The sequence below is a fragment of the Pelodiscus sinensis genome, chromosome 6 (assembly GCF_049634645.1).
Source record: "Pelodiscus sinensis isolate JC-2024 chromosome 6, ASM4963464v1, whole genome shotgun sequence".
NCBI lineage: Eukaryota > Metazoa > Chordata > Testudines > Trionychidae > Pelodiscus > Pelodiscus sinensis.
This window is the reverse complement of record NC_134716.1, coordinates 59,039,762-59,061,014: the sequence shown is the minus strand read 5'-3', so window position 1 is coordinate 59,061,014 and position 21,253 is coordinate 59,039,762. Positions and strand designations below refer to the sequence as shown.

At 37.8% G+C, this 21,253-nt stretch overlaps 1 protein-coding gene across 4 annotated transcripts in view; it reads left to right on the top strand.

Annotated features, from left to right (window-relative positions):
• The window catches only part of AP3S1 (adaptor related protein complex 3 subunit sigma 1), a 44,736-nt gene extending 25,383 nt beyond the window's left edge, over positions 1-19,353 (top strand). For 2 of the 4 annotated variants that reach the window (XM_025190376.2, XM_075931980.1), the window contains exons 4-7: positions 2,682-2,753; positions 6,689-6,796; positions 10,925-10,966; positions 18,718-18,852. In XM_025190376.2, coding sequence (XP_025046161.1) covers positions 2,682-2,753; positions 6,689-6,796; positions 10,925-10,960 — 216 coding nt within the window. In that variant the 3' untranslated portion in view covers positions 10,961-10,966; positions 18,718-18,852. Of the gene's footprint in view, positions 1-2,681; positions 2,754-6,688; positions 6,797-10,924; positions 10,967-18,717 lie in introns of all 4 variants that reach the window. The other 2 variants (XM_006134482.4, XM_075931979.1) reach the window with 1 other exon arrangement.
• Positions 19,354-21,253: the final 1,900 nt, after the last annotated feature.

The following is a 21,253-nucleotide window of genomic DNA, read 5'->3' as shown; positions in this document are numbered from 1 at the left end:
AACAAAATGGAAGTACAATACTGACTACTTGAAAATGGGGTTTTCTTGGCCTGGAGATGAAGAAGATCCCAATCCACATAGTGTTTTGTGTTATGAAACTTTGTCTAGTGATGCAATGAAACCTTCAAAACTTTAAACGTTATTTTGAATCAAAACACAATACATTGGAAAGTCTGAGTTTTTTTTTTTACGAAGAAATGCAAAGGACTCCCAACATAGAATTCAATGCATTTTTTTGCCACCGGTGGGGGAAATGCTAATGCTACCAAGGCCTCTTACAAAGTATCCCTGTTGGTGGCAAATAGGAAAAGTTCATATTGTAGCTGAAAACCTGACCAAGTCTGCAGCAAAAATAATGGATGATATAATATGAGGGGGGAGGAGGCAAAGAATACAATCGACAAGGTACCTCTTTCCAACGATACCATTCAGTGTCAAATAACATCCATGGCTGAAAATGTGAAATGCCAGCTTTTGGCAAGACTGCGTCAAAGCCAGTAATTCTCTTTGCAACTTGATGAATCCACTCACATAGTGGGGGATCCTAACCTCCTTTCATATGTCCAATATGCTTATGCTGGAGAAGTACATGACAGTTTTTTTTCCTGTCATTCTCTGCCTACCAGCACAACATGAGAAGCTATCTTTGGAACCACAGATGGCAATAGTGAGACAGTATTAGTCAGCATGATAAGAGTGGTCTCAGCACACTGGAAATCTAACTTGTCAAATTTTTTGTAGGCATCACAGCAAAGAAAGATAATGAGGCAGTCTTGCAGATGGTTATGGGAAGCGCTTCTCAAGAATGAAGGGCAGCTTGGGAAAAGCACAATATGTTTGTTGGAAAATATCAGAAGTGGGCAATGGAGGCTGATATGGGCCAGTTGGTACAAGTGTGAACAGTTCAGTAGTACGTGAGAGATGATAGACTGTGAAGGGCATTGAAAGTGAATACAAACAGTTTGTATTTGTTGCGATAAAGGAGGATTCACTGGATAGATATAAAAGAGAGGGGCAACATGATCAAAGCAATGAGCTAGGAAAATGATCCATTCAGCAGCATATTGAATGGAAATGAGTGTGGCAGGATTGCAATTGTCAAGGCCAGAAAAAAGGCTCTTTTGGTAACTGTGACACAGAATGATGAGAGCCTGGGTGTGAATTTTATTTCTATGGGTGGAGAAGGGGGTCTGTATAGTAAGATGTTATGCAGAAAGAATCTGCAAGAGTTAGACAGAGGATTGAGTTGAAGACGACACTCAGGTTATGGGCCTGATTGACTATCAGCATTGTCCACAGATATTGAGAAAGAAGGTAACAGGTAAGGTGGGGGGAGAAGAGGAAAGATTAACATCCACTTAAGCTCAACATAGCTAGACATCCACAAAAAGATGTCAGAGATACAGGCTGAGATTTTAGTTTGGACGAAAGGAGATAGGTCTGGAGCAGAGAGGTGGGTCTGAGTCCTCAGCAGAGATGTGGTAATTGAATTTGTGTTTGCAGATGAAATTACCCAGAGGTAAGATATAGAGGGAGAAAAGAAGGGGAACAAAGACAGAGCCTTGTGGAACCCTGACAGAAAGATGGAAGGGGACTGAGGAAGATCTGCTGGAGGAGTGATTAGGAGAACAAGGAGAGGGGAGAGTGACATAAGCCAAAGGAGGACAGCATTTCAAGGAGAACATGCTTTACGGTGGAAGGTAGGTGATAGAGGATGAGGATGGAGAACAAATTCTTAGTTTTGGCTAGGACAGAGTCATTAGAAGATTTGGCAAGAGGGATTCCAATGGAGTGCTCGTGCTGAAACAAGTTTGTGATGGATTTGGAGGAGAGGCATTTCAGGCAATAGTTGTGGACCGCACATTCAGTGATCTTCGTTGAAAGGGAGAAGGGATGGGTGGAAGTTGAAGAGGCAAGTGGGGTCAATGGTGGGTTGTATTTAGGATGGAGAGACTAAGTCATGCTTGTATTATGGGAGGTGGGGGAAATCAGAGGAGCATGAGAGGTTAGGGAGAAGAATAAGGGAAGGGATGAGATGATGGAATGGATTCACTGGAGAGGGGATAGAATAGGAAAGTAGATGGAAAGACTTCTTCTGCCTGTGTGTCATGGAAGGAGGAGAGACTTGTAGAAGGGGAAGAGAAGGCAAGCCAAGAGAAGTGGGAGGGTTATGTCACATTTTAGCAATTTGCTCTTGGAAGAAATTGCCAAGATTCTATGAGGCGAGAAGTGGAAGCAGACTGGGACCCTCAACAGCTACTTGAATATAAATAATAAATTAATTGGTAAAAATAAACAGCTGAAATTCATTTTTACTAGATATTTGACATCCCATTAAATTTAGAAGTAAAGAATCGAATCACAGCTGTATACAATTGCAAATAGATGTTCTTGGAATGTTTTCAGTGTGTGACTATTCTTTTAACTTACTTGTATGTAATCCCTTGGCCATATGCAGAGTTGTATTAAAAGCTGTATGTCTTCACATATTCTTTTGCCGGGGGCCTGCCAGCAATACAGGATCCCAGTAATAGTATTAACCAGACCTGTTTTTCAGATATACAAGGCTTTGTAAAATCTACATGATTTCTGTTTTCCGTATGTGCCACATTTGAAGTTCGTAAATAATCAAATTATTTAATTTCTCTAATACCCTGACCTTTTTGTTTTTTCTTCTACAGGTATTCGTGGAAACACTAGACAAATGTTTTGAAAATGTCTGTGAACTGGATTTAATTTTCCATGTAGACAAGGTACTGTCATGTGCTGCAGTCATATCAGTTAAACCACATGTTCTTCTTGACAAGAAACATTTGGTCCTGAAATTGACAGAGTGGATAATACTCCTGTGTTGGTTGGTGGTGAAATTTTGTCAGTTCCTGTCACTTTAAAGTGCAGAAAGTGTGCTGGAACATGTCTTTAAGAATGAAAAATGAAATTCATTAGTACACTTACTCAGGAGGTGTTTGCAAAGTAACTTTATAAATGTGAAATCAGAGACCCCAAAATATTGCTATACTGATCAGAGTAGTTAATGGTTTTTAGAAGAAATGCAGTAGAACTAATCTACTTGGATTTCAGTAAGACATTTGATACAGTTCCCCAAGGGAAATTACTAGTTAGAGAAGCTAGGTTTAATATGAGAATTGAAAGGTGGATGAGGAACAGCTTAAAGGGGAGATATGGGAAGGTTAGCTGTCAGGAAAATTACTAGTGGAGTTCCTCAGGCACTGATCTTGGGAGCAATCTTCTTTAACATTTTTATTATTGACTTTGGCACAAAAAGTGGGAGTGCGCTAATATAATAACATTGGCAAATGACACAAAGTCAGATGGTACTGCCAATGCAAGGGAGGACCAATATATTGTATAAGAAGATCTGAATTACTTCATAAACTGGAAGAATAGAAATGGAATGAAATGTAACAGTGCAAGGTCATGCATGTAGAGACTAACAAGAATTTTTGCTATAAACTTGAGACTTACCAGTTGGCAGTGATAAAGGAGAAGAAAGACTTGGGAGTATTGGTTGATCATAGGATGATCATACTAACCAATTCAGTTATAAGATCAAGAACTCATATTTCTGCTCATCCAGAAATATAATTTATGCTGTCATGCGCTGACAGTGTCCGTCTGCTATGTACATTGAACAAATATCTCAGACACTTCGCCAAAGAATCAATGCACTCAAAACAGATATTAGGATCACAAAGAAAAAACAGTTTCTTGCCATTTCAACCAGAAAGGGCATTGTCTCAAGGACTTAACTACCTGCATTCTGCTTCAGAGACATTTTAACACCAGACTTGAAAGAGAATCCTCTGAATGGTCATTCGTGCTTAAATTTGACACTTTACACCTAGGTCTCAACAAAGATAGCTTCCCCAATTATCACCTCTAATATCATTAGCTCACAGACATTTACTTCCCCCCTCCCCCTCATCCCCCCCCTCTGTTCTGAAATTTGAGTTGTCCTTTTCATATGTGTTCACTTTTTTGATTGTATCCTTTGGTATATATGGTCATGCCAATTTTCTTCCACTATTTGATCTGAGGAAGTGGGTCTGGTCCATGAAAGCTCATCACCTAATAAACCATCTTGTTAGTCTTTAAAGTGCTACATAGTCCTGTTTTGAGTCACCAACGTGATATGACCATTAAAAAGACTAATGTAGTCCTACACTCTATCAGGCAAGGTATTTCCAGTAAAGGCATGAAAGTGTAACTAGAGGTTAAACCTCTTTAGTCCCAACACCCTTGGTACCTGACCGATGGTGAATCACAGAATTTGTTGAACCACCAGAAGTCAGTATTGTCTAACAGAATTACCAATGCTTTCAATGCTTCCTGGACTCTTCAAAGACGTTAAGGGATAAATTAAAGCTAAATAACATCACAGAACACTGAGAGCCAGGCCTGGTGGATGTAAATAAACTTTACGGGACTGCGGGGAAACTTGGCCACACCCATGATAGGTGGCCATCTGGTTAACTAAAATCTTGCCAGACCACAGATAGTGCCAGACCAGAGACTGCTAGAGTAGAGAGGTTCACCCTGTGCCATTATACAAGACGCTGCTGAGACCTCACCAGAAATACTATGTGCAATTTTTGACTTCTGTATTTAAGAAAGATACATTTAAACTGATACAGGTGCAGTATCAGATTATTATTGGAAAAAATAAATCCCAACTATACATACAATATGGGGACTAATTTAACTACAACTACTCGAGAGAGATCTTGGAGTCATTGTGGAGAGTTTTCTGAAAATATCCACTCAGTGTGCAGCGGCAGTCAAAAGAGAAAATAGAAAGTTAGGAATAATTAAAAAAGAGATAGAGAATAAGACAGAGAAGATTTTATTGCCTCTATATAAATCCATGATATGCCCATATCTTGAATACTGCATATAGATGTGCTCGCCTCATCTCAAAAAAGATATATTGGCATTGGAAAAGGTTCAGAAAAGAGCAACAAAAATGATTAGGGGCTTGGAATGGGTCCCGTATGAAGAGAGATTAAAAAGACTTGGACTTTTCCTCTTAGAAAAGAGGAGATTAAGGGGGGGATATACTAGAAGTCTATAAAATCATGACTGGTGGAAAAAGTGAATAAGGAAAAGTTACTTACTTATTCCCACAATATAAGAACTATGGGTCACCAAATGAAATTAATAGGCAGCAGGTTTAAAACAAACAAAAAGAAGTTTTTCTTCACCCAGCGCACAGTCAACCTGTGGAACTTCTTGCCAGAGGATGTTGTGAAAACTAGGACTTTAAAAGGGTTCAAAGAAGAGTCAACTAGATTCATGGAGGTTAGGTCCATCAATGGCTGTTAGTCAGGATGGGTAAGAATGGTGTCCCTAGCCTCTGTTTGTCTAGAAATAGATGACAGGAGAGTGATCAAGTGATGATTACCTGTTGTGTTCCCTCCCTCTGGAGCATCTGGTATTTGCCACTGTCAGCAGACAGGATACTGGGCTAGATTAACCTTTGGTCTGACTCAGTATGGCCATTCTTATGCAGGGAACGGCTACTAGAATTATTTGAGGAATGGAAACCTAACTTATGAGACGAGATTCAAACTGCTTTGGTTGTTTAGCTTAACAAACGGAAGGCAGAGGGGAGATATGATTGCTTTCTACAAATACATCAGAGTAATAAATATCAGGGTGTGAGAGGAGTTACTAAGTTTAAAAACTCATGTGGACACAAGAACAAATGGACACAAACTGACCACCAACAAGTTTAGACTTGAAATTAGGCGAAGGTTTCTAACTATCAGAGTAGAGATGTTCTGGAACAGCCTTCCACGAAAAGCAGTGGAAGCAAAAAAAACCTAACAAGCTTCAAGACTGAGCTTGGTAAATATGTGGCGGGGATTGTGTGCTGAGACCGCCTATATTGATATGTGGCCATTGGCATCTGCCAGTAGCAAAAATTCTCAATGACTGGAGATGGCACACTCAGTTACTAGAGTGATACACTCAGTTACTAGAGTGATGGAGATGCAGCCGTGTTATTCTGGTCTAGCTGAAACAAAAGACAGAACTATGTAGCACTTTAAAGACTAACAAGATGGTTTATTAGGTGATGAGCTTTCGTCGGATCTGAGGAAGTGGGTCTGGCCCACGAAAGCTCATCACCTAATAAGCTATCTTGTTAGTCTTTAAAGTGCTACATAGTTCTGTCTTTTGTTTCATTTACTAGAGAACATTCTTTCCCAGGCATCTGCCTCGTGAGTTTGGCCCTTATGATCTGATCGCCATATTTGGGTTTAGGAAGGAATTTTCTCCCAGGTCAGATTGGCAGAGATCTTGGGCATTTTTCGCCTTTTGCAACATGGAGCACTGCTCATGTGAGGGTTTAAACTAGTATGAAAGGTAAATTCTCTACAGGTTGAAGTCTGTAAACCATGATTTGAAGACTTCATTAATTCAGCCAGAGGTTAGGGGTCTATTACAGGAGTGGGTGAATGAGGTTCTGTGGCCTGATCTTGCTGTGTTATGATCAAAGAGGATTAGGGGATTCTGTCAACTTTTTCTGGAGTCTACCATTTTTAAAAGGTTGTTTAGGTATTACCCAGAACTATACATTTTCTTTTGTAAGTGATGTGATTGGCACCCTGCCACTCAGACGGTATTTTGCTAACTAAAATATATCTGGTTTTGTGACTTTTCTTAGGTACATAATATTCTGGCTGAAATGGTCATGGGTGGAATGGTTTTGGAGACCAACATGAATGAAATTGTCACTCAAATTGATGCACAAAATAAACTGGAGAAATCTGAGGTAAGGCTGAAAGACTCTATAATTGAGCCGAACTTAAAGCATGATCATAAGTTGCATGATACGGAATTTTTGCTGTTTGTCCTTCAATACCATCCTATATACAGCTGCTTGCTTATAGTGCTAAAAATTGACAGTGCACATTCAATATGTGGTATATTTCATCTTCTGTGATAGTTGCAGAGAATATGGTGTCAGTGTATAGTGACTGCCCTTTATTAGGGTAGAATTCAGTTTTGTCTGTAGAACTTACAGGAAAAACATACATACAGTTTTTACAAAAACTTGTGAAGTGTTTAAATAAATGGTAGTGTATTCAGTGTCACAATCATACTGCAACACAAAATCATACTGCAACACAAAACTGTGGTGGAAGTGGACGGGTTGCGATGTATTCATATAAAGCCCAGTCCTGGTCCTGCTATCACAGATGGGAGTTCTGCTGTTTGCTGTGATAAGGGCTTGTCTTCATGAACAATTAGACTTCAGAACCTGGGGTCAGAAGCTACACTGTGCGCAGCCTGCTGATGTGCACTGATAGTTTGTTAGAGCACTTGAATCTAGTCCTCTTTGAAACGAGGCTAGCTCAAAGTGCAGTAATGAACTACAGTAATTACTCGTTTAACACGTACCCGCTTAACACGTTTTTGCAATAGGTTTTTTTTTAGGGAACGTTTTTCGAATAACACAACCGTCCCCAAAATAACACGAAAATAATCAAATGGCGGACTACTTCACGTGGTGTTATAAGTTGGTAAAAACAGTGGTAATACGCATGAGCAGATGAATGCATGTGGTCACAGTGCTCCTCCGCTCATTGACGTGTTTATCTTTGTGTTTTCACAAACCGCAGCGACTTGTGTTGCTAGTTATCTTGTGTTGCTAGATATCTAATGTTGATGTTAACAACCCAGCACCAACAACAAATTGATTTTGCTACCACCATCTGAAATGCAGCCCCTCTCTTTCCATTATTTTTAATGGGAAAATTGACCCCACATAGTACATTTTCGCTTAGCACGAACATTTTCAGAAACGCATCTGTAGTGTTAAATGAGGAATTACTATATTCAGGCATGTCAGCAGTGAAAAAGCAGCAAGCAAACGTGGGAGATTAAGCCCTCAGTTTGCCACAGTCTAACTGTTCATTTAGACCAAACACTAAGATCAAATGGTAAGACTGCATTTTGTGAGTATAATGGCCTGATAAATGTGGGTAGGAAACTGCTTAAATTTAGACTTACAGATATCACCAATTTACTGATCTCACCAATTGACAAGATATAACTGTAGTTTAAATTTAATTCAATGCTTCGTTTAGTAAAGCTGAATTTGATTTGCAGAGGGGAAAATGCTACAAGTAATATAACTGTGGCATAGAATGTTACGATCTTCTTATAATGTGTCACTTGCAGTGTAAACCAGTAATATGTTAGCTAAGCCTCCTTGGCTGATTCGTGTGTGTGTGTGTGTGAGGTAATAATCCTGCATCTGACCAATTTATCAGTTTCTGGACACTCATTGCTATCATTCACATTTATAAATGCGTTGGCAAAATGTGAAGCTGTCTCTAAAATTGAGGGAGGCTGAACATATTGGCACTATGTCAAATAGAAAAAAATAACGTATGTTGTAGGTAGCGTTAGGGATGTGAAAGATTAACTGCTAAGCATCACCCTAAACCAGTAAGCATCATCAGTTAACCAGTAAGCAGTGAGGGCTGGAGTAGCTCCCCACCTGGCGCAGACAGTGGGCTTCTCCAAGCCCCACAGGGGCCCCACTGCGGATGGGGGCTGCTGTCATTTTGATCAGTGCTTGTCTGCAGCAGCCCAGGTGCCCTGCAAGGAGGTGCTGCTCCAGTGGGAGTTGGGAGCCAGTGGGAGCCCCGGTATGGGAGCCCTGCAGGCTGGGGTCTACTCCAGCTGGGTTGGAGCAGTTCCCCAACCCAGATCCCGCTTCAGTTGGTTAACTGGTTAAATATTAGGTCAGCCTTAACTGATTAAACGTAACTGATTAGCTGGGATTTTACATCCCTAGGTAGCATAAATGAAAACTAAATTATTTCTATTGGGGAAAACACAATTTCCATTTAAGCAAATACTGTTGTTATATCTATGATATTAAGTGAGAAATGAGCTCTGAAGCTATGTTATGTTCTTTATACTGTTGCTCCTGATTTGATGGCATAGCAACACTTTTTTCAGCCTTTCTGGGCCTGTGATTCTTCTATTGTACACCTCTTTTGTCACTTCCACACACAGCATATCACTGTAAGAAACGTACAAGCTAAGAACAATATGATACAATTTATATACTTTATTCAGTCTGGGTGCACATTGGCATAATTTAATAAGATGTCCAAAATGCCTATTTATCTTTCTGAGAAGGTATGGATTTTGGAAGTAAATGTCAGTTTTTCCCCTTATTCACATAAATTTTACCTTTATTTTATAACTTGTTTACGTATTTTTCTGTAATGGATACAGCAAGGTAGTAACGAAAATGTTAAGAAATATAATTCCTTAAGATTACTATGTATTGTGATGTTTGAAGAACTTCTTGTGAACTCTGCATAAAAAACGCTAGTTAAGGTTTTCATTTACTAACTTGTTCTGTTAAATCAGCTACAGAAGAGTCTTTTGATTGCTTCTCTCAAATATCAGTCAAGCGCAGTGAGCCCTATTAATTGTTGTTTCCCACTACCTCGCTTTCTTTTTCTTAATCTATCTGCACTATGAAATTAATTGATAGAAAAATGAAAAAAAAATTGGTTCCTAGTAAGTTTGACTGCATGTATTAGGCACATAGCAATTTGGCCTGTTGTATAGAGAGCAATGAATTATAGAAGGTAAAGTTACAGTAGTGGTAAATTGAAATACTTGGTGACTGGGATGGAGTGGATAGCTTTATAAACTGCTTTTAATTGATGCAGTTTTTGAGTACAGTTACTGTTTCTTTTTCAACTTTTACAGCTACTGTAATATGATATTTAAGAGTCTGTGGTGAATGTTTACTCACTTAATTCATTAATCATTTGTATACATAATCTTCACATATGCTCAGATCGCTATTGCTTCTCCATTGTCCTTTTTGAATAAAGTTATTGCAAGTGTCTCTTGCAGCAGAAAACATTCAAAAATCAAAACCAGTGGATCTTGTCATTTTAATCACCTTTGATTGAAACAATATTAGAAATAAATCAACTAACTAATTAAATGAATAAATGACAGAGCTCTCCAGAGGCAGTTTTCAATAGTCTGTACTTCAGATTCATAAGAATACTATACCTTCTAAACACTTTATAGCTTTTGATTTGAGTATGGTTCTCGTTTATTAGAAATGCTTGAATCCAGAAAGTAGTTGTACAAAGGATAAGATGCTTTTCTTTTTGCAATTAAGATGACAAATTTCACTAAATACTTACATCTTCAGAAATTATCTACTTTTCACTTAATTTATAATATAAAGTGAACTTATTCGGTGTTGAATATTTTGGGTTCGGTTTCAATAAAATGCAAGATGATTTTATGTAGACTTTGTCTGTTTTACTGTTGTATGTCGTAAATATTTGAACAGTTAAGCTGCTCCAGTTTTCTAATTGGATTTCAATTGAAATTTAACATTAAGAATTAAATGTGTTTATTACATTTGTGAATGCAATAAAACAAACTCCTTTATCAAACGAAAGACTGCTTAGCTGGAGCCCATGGAAGTATGGTAGTGCTTTGCATTGTGATGACGGAATCCCAGGTTTCATTTTTGTTCTGTTCTTTTGTCACCTGGAGTACAAGAGTATGGCACTGAGGCAATATGCCCCTTCCTGGAGGGAGGGGAAGTATGTCCTCTGTGCTTCATCACTGACACCTATAATTAAGGAGCGGCATTGTTGGTCCTTGAATCGATTCCCGGTCAGTCCCCCTGAACAAAAAACATAACTGTAATTTGGGACTAAGGGAGGGATGCTTTGGGAGAAGATCATTCGGATACTGTCAGGTCCGCACTAACACCGGGCTACTTGTGTTCAATTTGGTGTTATCAGATGGGTATGAATTTAGTCTTACTTTTAAGTTGGAGCTCATTTTTCCAAACCTCCTGATCTTTTCTAGCTCTTTCCATTCTTCTCTCTTACAGACCTTTATCTTTCAGTCTCCCAGACAGGACAGGTAGACACAGGTATTGCTGACTTTGACAAAAATGTATTTTTAACAAAAAGGGAAAGCAAAATGATGTCAAAGGCAATAAATTATTAGGCCAGACTCAAAAATTATGTGTAATATACCCATGCCAGTCCTTGTAGCCCACTTTTTGTGCTAGTTTCTTCTTGTAGTTCCCTCATCTTTTATTGGCCGTAGTGTATTTTTACTAGCTTGTCATTGACCTCATATGTTCTTTATTTTAATTTTTTCTTCTTACATTGTAGAATTTAACTTTTAGATTTTTTACGTCAGCATTTAAATAACAAAATTTATGGAGCTGAATAACAGTTGATCACACATATAACTGATGTTACTAGTGCAGTGTAATGTTAAAAAACTTAAACTCTAAGCATGTGGTTAAGAACATTTTGCCAATGAGAGCCTTAACTTACTTAGTGTTAGCTCTAAGGGTACATCTACACAGCAGCGTTATTTTGGAATAACTGATGGTATTTCGAAATAGCATAGTGTGCGTGTACACAGCAAACCATTATCTCGAAGTAATTTCAAGATGAAGTACTTCTTACTCCAACTTCTGTAACCCTCATTTTATGAGGAGTAAGGGAAGTTGAAGGAAGAGTGTTCTTCTTCGGTTTTCCTGTTGTATAGAAAGCCGAATTGCGCTGTTTTGACTTCAGCTTCACAGTTGACATAGCTGAAGTTACATACCTTAATTCGACATTTGCCCTGCAGTGTAGACATGCCCTAATAGTACAACTTCCAAACTTAGCATTTCAGATTAAAAATCAGAATCTTTAAGCTCTTGTATTGGAGTGACATTTTTGAGCAAGTTGCAGATAAATAACAAAATCATTTTTGTTTTAAAAGTTTGATCCCAAATAAATAACTGAATAATCCATAGTTTTTAAAATTGAGGTGAAATGTAAAGATGACATATAGATGTTATCATTGGCTTTTTAAGGTTGATGTTATTGTACTGACTCTAACAAACAGGGTGAGAGGGCAGTTGGTACATAATGAACTTCAAATGCATGTTTTTCTCCTCCTTTTGTAAGTCCTGATGTCCAGAGCAGTTGTGGATCATTGTCTCCCGAAGAAGGAGCCAAATCTGGTATGATCACAGGCAGTCTTATGGGGCAACAGCTAGTCACCCAAGACAAATATGAACAAAAGAATGAGGATGAGGAAGTGTACGTTTTAAGTTCCGTATGTGCCAACTGCCTCATGACCCTCGTTATTTGAAACGTTAAGTACAGCAAAGTAATTTGAGAGTCAGTGTGCATTAGTTTGTAAAATATCTCTGAAATGAAATATTCTTAAAAATCAGCTCTACTTACTTTTTTCTTTTGTAATTGGAATTTTAAATCCATAGGTAGTCTGCTAACCAACCAGGTTGTAAACAGCTTAGATATTCACTTTTGAGAAACTGTTGGATGAAGCATAGACTATGGAAATAGTATATCTTCCCATTTTAAAAAGCCGTTTTAGCAAGTATAGCTGATATGAAGTCAGGTTTTACTATTCTGCATTTTAATATTTATAAAAATATTTTATATGGTAAAAACATGTTTTACTTGAATTTGAAACTTCTTGTATTGTATGAAGGAAATACTCCAAATAAATTGCACCCTTATTTGGTCTCCACAAATCACTGAAATTAAGATGCATTTCACAATGTAAGAAATAGGAGCTATTTTTTCCAGGGTTTTTTTTGCGTACTGCTACTTTGTTTTCTGTTCTCGCACGTTCTGTTTTTTATTTTTGGGTCTGGCAATTTAAAGAAAAAACAATCAAATGAAAATCATTCCCATCCATTACTATCTTTGTGATTCAAGTGCTTGAAATATCTAAGAGTATGTCTAAGTCTTCTATCTGTTTGGCCTCATTTTGATATACCTGCAGACTTCATTTTGTTTTTTCTCTAATTCTATTCATTTATCTAATCTCATGAGCAGAGAACATGATCATTCCTTTATAATCTGTATTGCATCCTTTCATCCTATTCATAACCCTGCTGCTTTGAAATCATACTTCTTCTAGGAAGAGGAGTTGGTATAAAACACCGGCAGCAGTGATATCCAAGTGCATTCCAATACATATGAAGATGATCAGTTTCTCTAACAGGGCTTCAGCTTTTATTAATTCATTTTCAAATCAGCTGCATATTTTTATACCTCCTTTTTACTAAGAGCTTCTTGTGGAGCTGTTGGGAGGGCAGCCTGAATATTTATCCGTTTGTCTGGTAAGAAACATACGTAAATATTACCTATACTTGCCAAAGCACTAGCAATATGTTCAGCTATAGTTGAGATCTTTTTAAAAAGTGAATAAAATCAACATTTCTAGAGTTATTTTCTTGCAACATATTCTACCAGGATTACAAGGAAAGAATATTGTGACATATAGCTACCATATAACTATAAGGATGACCTCAAATTACAGCCAACATATTTAGTATATAAGTAAATTCAAATTTCTTGTTAAATAAATAGAACATTTTCTCTTTGTGCTCATAAACAGAATGGTGCTAGCTTTAATCTTAAGAAAAACAACCATATTAAGTTTCTTGTGTGGCATTAATAATTCATGTTGAAGCCACAAGCCTTTAAATATATACGATCAGGTTTACAAACATTCTTGCAGTGGCTATGAATAAAACATTTAACATGTCAGGTATTTCAGGATTAGCATACAGCATGTTTTAACACTGAAAAGGAGAATACAAAGCAGCTAGGGGAAAAGATGGTGGTTGGTTCACTGTAATAATAGCTGTATGCAAGTTCATACTGTACTTCTAAAACTTCATGAACATGCTTGAAAAATTTCATTTTCACTTGCTTAGGTCATTTTGCTTGCTATGAACCTTCATGATTCACTGCATGATAAAGGCTTGCTACTTAGTTTTTTAAAGTGTTATAATTTGTCCTTCACCAGCATAGCTTTTCTGCAAAAGTATTGAATAGTAAAAGTAGTTGAAAGCTATACCGTACAATATTACAGTAACTACTTTCTTGTTAGGACCTGCAGCAAACATTTTATGAACAAGTTGAATCTGAAGTATTTATTGTAATTCCTATTTTCTTTTATAAATTTAATTTACCCTTGGCAGCAGGAGTTACAGAAAGATAGCAGGACTAATCATCCGTTTACTACTTGATATACTAAACATAAGTCTGCTGATGGATTCAGTATGTAATAACTGAATACAAACACTAAAAGAGAAGTACTTTTACTGTGAATCACATTTTTGTTACTGTAATACCTTTATTTAGATATTTTTATTAGACATCAAAAATCTGTTCCGTGTGTCTTAGAAGTACTGTATGACTTTGTCTTGTGCTTATAAAATTGTGAGACTGGTGGTGCTAAAGGGGCATTGCAGTATGTAAATGCTATGTATGTCATCACAAAACCATATATGAGAGAGGAAGACTCTAGGAGAAAAGGCTGAGATGGCTTGAGAATGTCTGCGCTCCTGTGTATGGTGATGAAGTCTTATTTTTTTCACTCTGGAAGCTCTCTCACTTGTGGGCAAAAAAGGAGCAAACTGAAATGTCATAGTCCTTCTACCAAGGTTATTCTTTGAACCTAACACATAATTGACACAGATAAATTTAGTCAAAAGTGTGCTTTAATTTTGTAAAATTATTTGTGGGTGTCAATCATGGCATTTTAAATCTCAATTGTGTCTTCATTTTCTTGGGGTGAGAGTCAGGAACTGTAAATCTGTATAAAGAGGATAGCTACAGGTATGTAAAAATGACCAGTTATGTTCAAATTTTTATTTGACCATTCAAAATAAATCCTTCAGTACTTTAGGGTAAGTTTCTGCCCGAATCCTAATCTACATTAAATTAGGGTACGGGACCTCCATCCTAGTCACCTACAATGACATCTTTGTTTTAAATTGCTACCCATGTCTGTCTGTCTACATTATTTATAATATTTTGCTCGTTTCCCATAAGTTTTGAATTGTATAATTCATTGCTTTTGTTACTGCTTTAATAGTATTTGCATCTTCTGTATGGAAAACAGTTTACATTGTCCATTTCTTGGAATTTCTCAAATGATTTTCTCTCTCCCGTGACTGAATATTGTACTTAAGAGTGAGCAAAATCAAATTAGAGGAGGAAATTCACATTATTTTGGTATGCTGTAAAATCTTTCTGAACAGTTCCTTGTATATGCAATAAAAATTCTTCAAGACCGTATCCAAAGTGTTTAAAATCAGTTTCTCATTATATTATATTGTTGTTGTTTTTTTTAAAGTAAACTACAAAAAAGTGCTGTGCTTAGCGGAGCTCCTTTATAATGTTTAACTGAGCCTCAAATGTCTGTGGGTTTTGTTTGTTTGTTTACCATTTTTACTTATGAGTTTTTATATTATTAGTGCAACCCCCTGAGTTCCTCTCTCAGGGAGTTGAGATAGTGGTGGCAGGCTTTCAGCTAAAAGAGGGAAATCAGGACCCAGCACTTCTGGTATTCTTTTTAAGTGAGATTCTATACTGTGCCTGAGCCGATGAAGTAGCTTCAAGTCTGCTTTGTGCCTTCACAGTTCTGGGGTACTCACCTGCTCCTTAGCACAGTTTAGATTACCATGGTAGGTGTAGGATACCATTTTAAGTTACAGCAATATGGCCTGGTGCCTATGTGCTACAGCACTGCCTGGAATTTCTAGCATTGCCATGACAATTCTGATATGCCTTTCTCAACCACTGCATGCCTCTAGAGCCAAAGTTTGTGAGGGGGTTCTCAGAAGACAGACTCAGTTGTTGGTCTTAGCCTTGATCCTCCTCTGGCTGGATCTGAAGCTTTCAGAGTCCATTTGCACCTCACTAAGCCTTCCATTTGACATTAAAAATTCTGGAGTAGTGAGGATTTTATCTTATATTTCTCTGGCTCTTTTATATAAAAACAAAATAGTGTAGGGTTGGGGGAAACCTTAGATCTACTCTATTCCTTGTAAAAGAGCAGTAGAAAAAGATATTGTTCCACTTTGTAGCCTGTCTGGAAATTTGGGCATTGTTTAGCAATATCTAATAAATTGTTACAATATCTGTGGACATTTTGTGACCTCTGCAATCCGATATCATGTGCACCTTACCCTAATTACTTTAAATACTACAAGTTTGGACCTCCCTTGTCCGGCACCCTCAGGACCTGACCCATCCTGAAGGAGAGAATTTGCCAGATATGGGGAGGTCCCTGCCACCAGCCTCCCAGGACGCTCCCCCTTCCTGTGGCTGGCTCTGCTTTGGCCCGCTGCCACTGGGCTCCAGCCTGAAGGGCTTGGACTTGGGCTCCGACCCACGGGGGCTCCCTGGGAATGGAACTCCCCAAGTGTAGCAGCCCTGCTTCTCCCTCTCCCGACTGGGAATTCCCAGGGACGGGGCTTGCTGGCTACCCCGCTTCTGCTGTGCTCTGCCAAGGATCCCCAGGAACAGCACTGGCTGGCTGCTCCACTTCTACAGCACTCTGCTGAGGATCTCTGGAGATGGAGATTGCCAGCTGTCCTGCTTTTGCTGCTGGGTGCCCCGCTGCTGTCCCTCCCTGCTGGGGCTTCCCGGGGATGGGGCTCACTGGTTGTGTTGTTGCCCCACCCAGCCAGGGCTACCTGTGGATGGGGGTCACTAGTCCCACTGCTACCCTGCCCAGCCAGGCTCCCTGGAGTCAGAGCTTGCACTCCCAGGTGCCAGGGCTCTCTGATACAGCAACATCTGTGATCCTGCTGGACCACGCATGTTGCCGAACCAGAGAGTCTCAGATTTCAGAGGTTCAACCTATATAAACGTTCTTTCAGAAACATGAATTACATGTAGAGAATAGAATTTGAGCAGTATTTAATTGCAGAAGATGATATTATGAGCAAGTATGAGTCAGATGTCTCCAGAAGACTGCCATTGTTTTTTGTCATATTGCCTACTCAGATTTCTGGGTCCTTACCCACTTTACAAAAAGACAAAAGAGATCTTCCATTTCTGAAGGCTTCATCTTCTGTTTGTTTGAACTCTCTCTTTATTTTTTTTCTTGCTCTTTGCTTATGTTAGTCACATTACTTCAAGTCGCCCAAGTATAAATATTGTAGGGTCTATAGTAATTATTAGTTTTGAGAATTTCTTATGTAAACTTCTAAAAAATTGCTTATGTATAAAGTACAATGTTAAACCTCAGTAGGTAAGTTTTTAATGTAGGAATATTACATTTAAATCTGTATTTTCCCAAATACCTTTTGCCTTTAAAACCATTTTGTAGACTTTTGTAATATGAGTGAGAGTAGTCAGTATTCTTTCTAACTCTCTAGCTACTTTTGGGTCTCTTTTCTTTGTTAACCTGAAATATTGACCATAGATAATTCTATGTGTGTTTCAGCAAGACAGTCTTTTTTTCAAGTTCTACATCTGACCGTACCTGCTCAATGAGTTAGGTTACTAGGGAGAACAGTTTCAGTTTTTAAATTGTTTTAATTTTTTTCTACACCAGTAAATACACTAGAGATTTAATTCTAGTTTATATCTTTAAATATTTTTTTATGCTTTTCATTTAGGAATATCTGTAGTTAGAAACTAGTAACGGAGGAGGTTCTCTCTATCCCAGAGGCTCTGAGTTGGAAATTTATTTAGTCAGCATTTCTGCTACAAATCCTTGTTGTCAGGGGATACAGCTTGTGATTTGGTGTGACAAAAAAATCTGCAGAGTAGTAATACTTGGTATAGAAAGACTTAACTCATGAGAATTTCTCTCCGCCCTCCCCCCACCTTAAATATTAAAGGGGGGAAATCAACATCTTTGGTAAGTTGGCAAAAGAAATTAAAATGATTAATGTGTTGTTTTGCACTCTACAGAAAATGTTAAGCCCAACATTTCAGAATGTTGTGTGTAATTTATACATGCAATTACTGTGACTTTATGCAGTTGTAGTACTGAAACATATTTTTTGTTGTTGTTGATGGCAGTGCAGTCCTAAAAAGATGGGTCTTTGATCCTAAATGATATTTAGAAAACAAGCAATAATGCAAATGCATTTAAAACAGAGTTGTGTGGGCTTCTGCTCCTCTTACAAACTTTGAGTCAGATCATTAGTTTGCTGTAAATTGGAGTAATGGCATAGATATTTGCAGAGCTATTTCATTTTACAGCAGTTGGGGATTTAGCCGTTGGTGAGTAGGCATTGCAGGAACATTGTCTAATTGGCTGTGCTAGATTAAAATCAGTTTTAAAATGGCCTTTACTTGTAAAATAAATGTGTGACTTTGACTGATTAAAGACTAGACCAGAGGAAAATAGTACAAAATAGAAATGCTTAATGTTTGACCTGATGCAAGCCATTAAAATTAAGCTGTGACTGTTAATGTCCCAGTATTCTTAGGCATTGCTGATGTCTCAGATGAATGATTTGAGGTTGTGTGTCATGTAAGTGGCTATATGTAGGATCAATACAAATTAAGGGGCAGTATGTTAGCTTCAGCAATATCTCAGTGTGGTGTTTTTACAACTTAGCTTAGTTTCTTCTGGTCCTTCCCTACTCCTATATACTTTTCATCAAATTGATATAGCATGTTTCCATAATATTTTAGAATTTGTGTGAACTGTTTTCTCTTTCTAATTCAGTACTTTCAAATAACCCATTTCATCCCAACCCAAACTACCATCCGGTCTTTCTAATCTTGTAACTGTGGGAACAATTTAGATGTTTGTGTTGTCTGCCTAGACCACTTGTTGTAATAGACTTCACCTGTATTGTATCTTTTCCTTTACTTCTGTATACAGGCTGGTTTAGCAGGAGCCCCAGCCCGGGCTGTGTCAGCTGTAAAGAATATGAATCTTCCAGAGATCCCAAGAAATATTAATATTGGTGACATCAGTATAAAAGTGCCAAACCTGCCCTCTTTTAAATAAAATGGCTACTACAGGTAAAATCAAGGGAAAATGTAATAGAGGTTTACCAAACAAATTTATAACTTTTGTTATTTGGATAAAAAGTAAAGGTATTGCATAGCAATTCTGTGTAAAATCAGTATGTGAAGTTAAATGTTGCTTTTGTCTTACACAGTGATTTTTAAAGGACATGAATAGTTTGTTTGTTTTCTAAATTACATTCCGGTGTCCTTCTAAGCCATATCTCTGTCTTGGCTGCTACAGTATTTTGGAAAAGTATTTAAGATATTCTTTACTTTATGTAATCTATAATGTTGTGGATTTTATATCCACTAAAGTGTATGATTAGTGTGGCATTCCTTAACTACTTCTGCTGTTTGTCATGATTATTTTAGATCCAAATGCATATGTTGCTTGAAAACATTAAACTGTCTTTTTGTGTAAATAAAATCATAATTAACTGGACTTCTAAAACATGTTTGCCTGAAATCTCTTAGCAATAAATAATTGTTTTCCCATATGAGCAAAGTGTGTATTAACGTGTCAAAATTATTGTTAGTTGTGCTATTTTCATGTCCTGTGTTGAAAGAATTGTACTAAATATTGTGTGAATAATCTGGAACTCTGAATGTCATACAAAAATTATTCAAGATTATTAGGAAGAAATTTGCCTCTATTAAAAACGGGTAGCAATGTGTAGAGTTGTATTACAAAAAGATGTTTTCAAAAGTGGTGTATGTTCTAAATTCTGAAAATCTTTTCCATGTTGGCTTTATGTGCTGATAATAAAGCATGGTGGCATAGTAGGTTGTGTGAGATGGGGAAGAAAAGATTATGGGAGTAGTGAATAGCTGGGAACACAGGGGCTATGTCTAGACTGCAGGCTTCTTGCAGAAGAAGCTTTTATCAGAAGAGATCTTCCACAAAAACGTCTTGCTCAAGAGCGTGTCCACACTGCAAAAGTGCACCGAAAAAGCGATGCACTTTTGCAAAAGAAAGTCCAGACTGCCTGGACACCTTCTCAAAAGTAAGCTCTGATTGCTATGCACAGAATGGTCACCAGGGCACCTGTGTTTTTTTTTTTTTTTTTTTTTTTGCAAAAACCCCCTCTTGCCAGTCCACACAACTTTTTGCGACAGAGCTATTTCGCAAAAAGGCGTTCTTCCTCGTAGAATGAGGAATACCTATGCCGGAAAAATCCCTCTGTTCTCTCGATTTTTTTTTTTCCCCCCTTCTTCCCCCCAAGATGTGTTTGAGGTGTGATCACTCCAAGGTTTTTTTTTGAAAAACGGCTATTCTTCAGAAAAAAACTCTGTATTGTAAACATAGCCAGGGTTTACGAAAGGATTGCTCTTTAAAGGGGAAAAAAATGGAGAACTACAGGTAAACTAGGCAGCCATGAAGGGATATTGTGCTAGTATACCATTAGCATAGAAGTTTCAAATATTAGTTGGATTTCTGAGAGTTAAAATATAAAGTGTATCAGCAAATTCAGCATCTCCCTTTTTTGAAAATAGAGCAACTGTGGAAATTGTAATAAATTATGGTACTTAAAAATGAATTTAGCACTTAAACTATTAAAATACGTTCACGTCTGAACAGAATTCAGTTCTACCTGGAAGCAATTTTTATCCACTCACTCCTTGAAGAATACAGTAGTGGTGCCTGTATTTGCTATCAAAAGTGCATCTCTGTGAAATTTCAAATTTTTCTGCATTTGTCTGCCAGGGCCAGGTGTAATGTTTCCACTGTAGTATGTGTAGTTCTGCTGTGAAATTTCAAACAACTTTAATAGTTCGGAACAGAGAAATAGAATGCTAATTAAATCTGCAGGTTAAATGTGGGGAGAGAAAGGTTGAAATAGATATAGAATACTAGAACTGAAAGGGACCTTGAGAGATTATCAAGTCCTCATGGTAGTACCAAGCACCATCTAGAATAGATCATCCTTGATAGTTGTCTATCCGACCTGCTCTTAAATATCTCCAGTGATGGAGATTCCACAACCTCTCTAGGCAATTGATTCCAGTGTTTATCCAGACAGTTGGAAGTTTTTCCTCATGTCCAACCTAAACCTCTTTTGCTGCAATTTAAGCCCATTGCTTCTTGTCCTATCACCAGAGCCCAAGGAGAACAATTTTTCTCCCTCCTCCTTGTAACATCCTTTTAGATACTTGAAAACTGCTATGTCCCTTCCCAGTCTTCTTTTTTATAAACTAAACAAACCCAATTCTTCCAGTCTTCCCTCATGGATCATGTCTTCTAGGCCTTTAATCTTTTTGTTGTTCTTCTCTGGACCTTCTCCAACTTCTCCACATCTTTCTTGAAATGTGGTGCCCAGAACTGGACACAATACTCCACTTGAGGCTTAATCAGCACAGAGTAGAGCAGAAGAATGACTTCTTGTGTCTTACTCGCAACCCCCCTC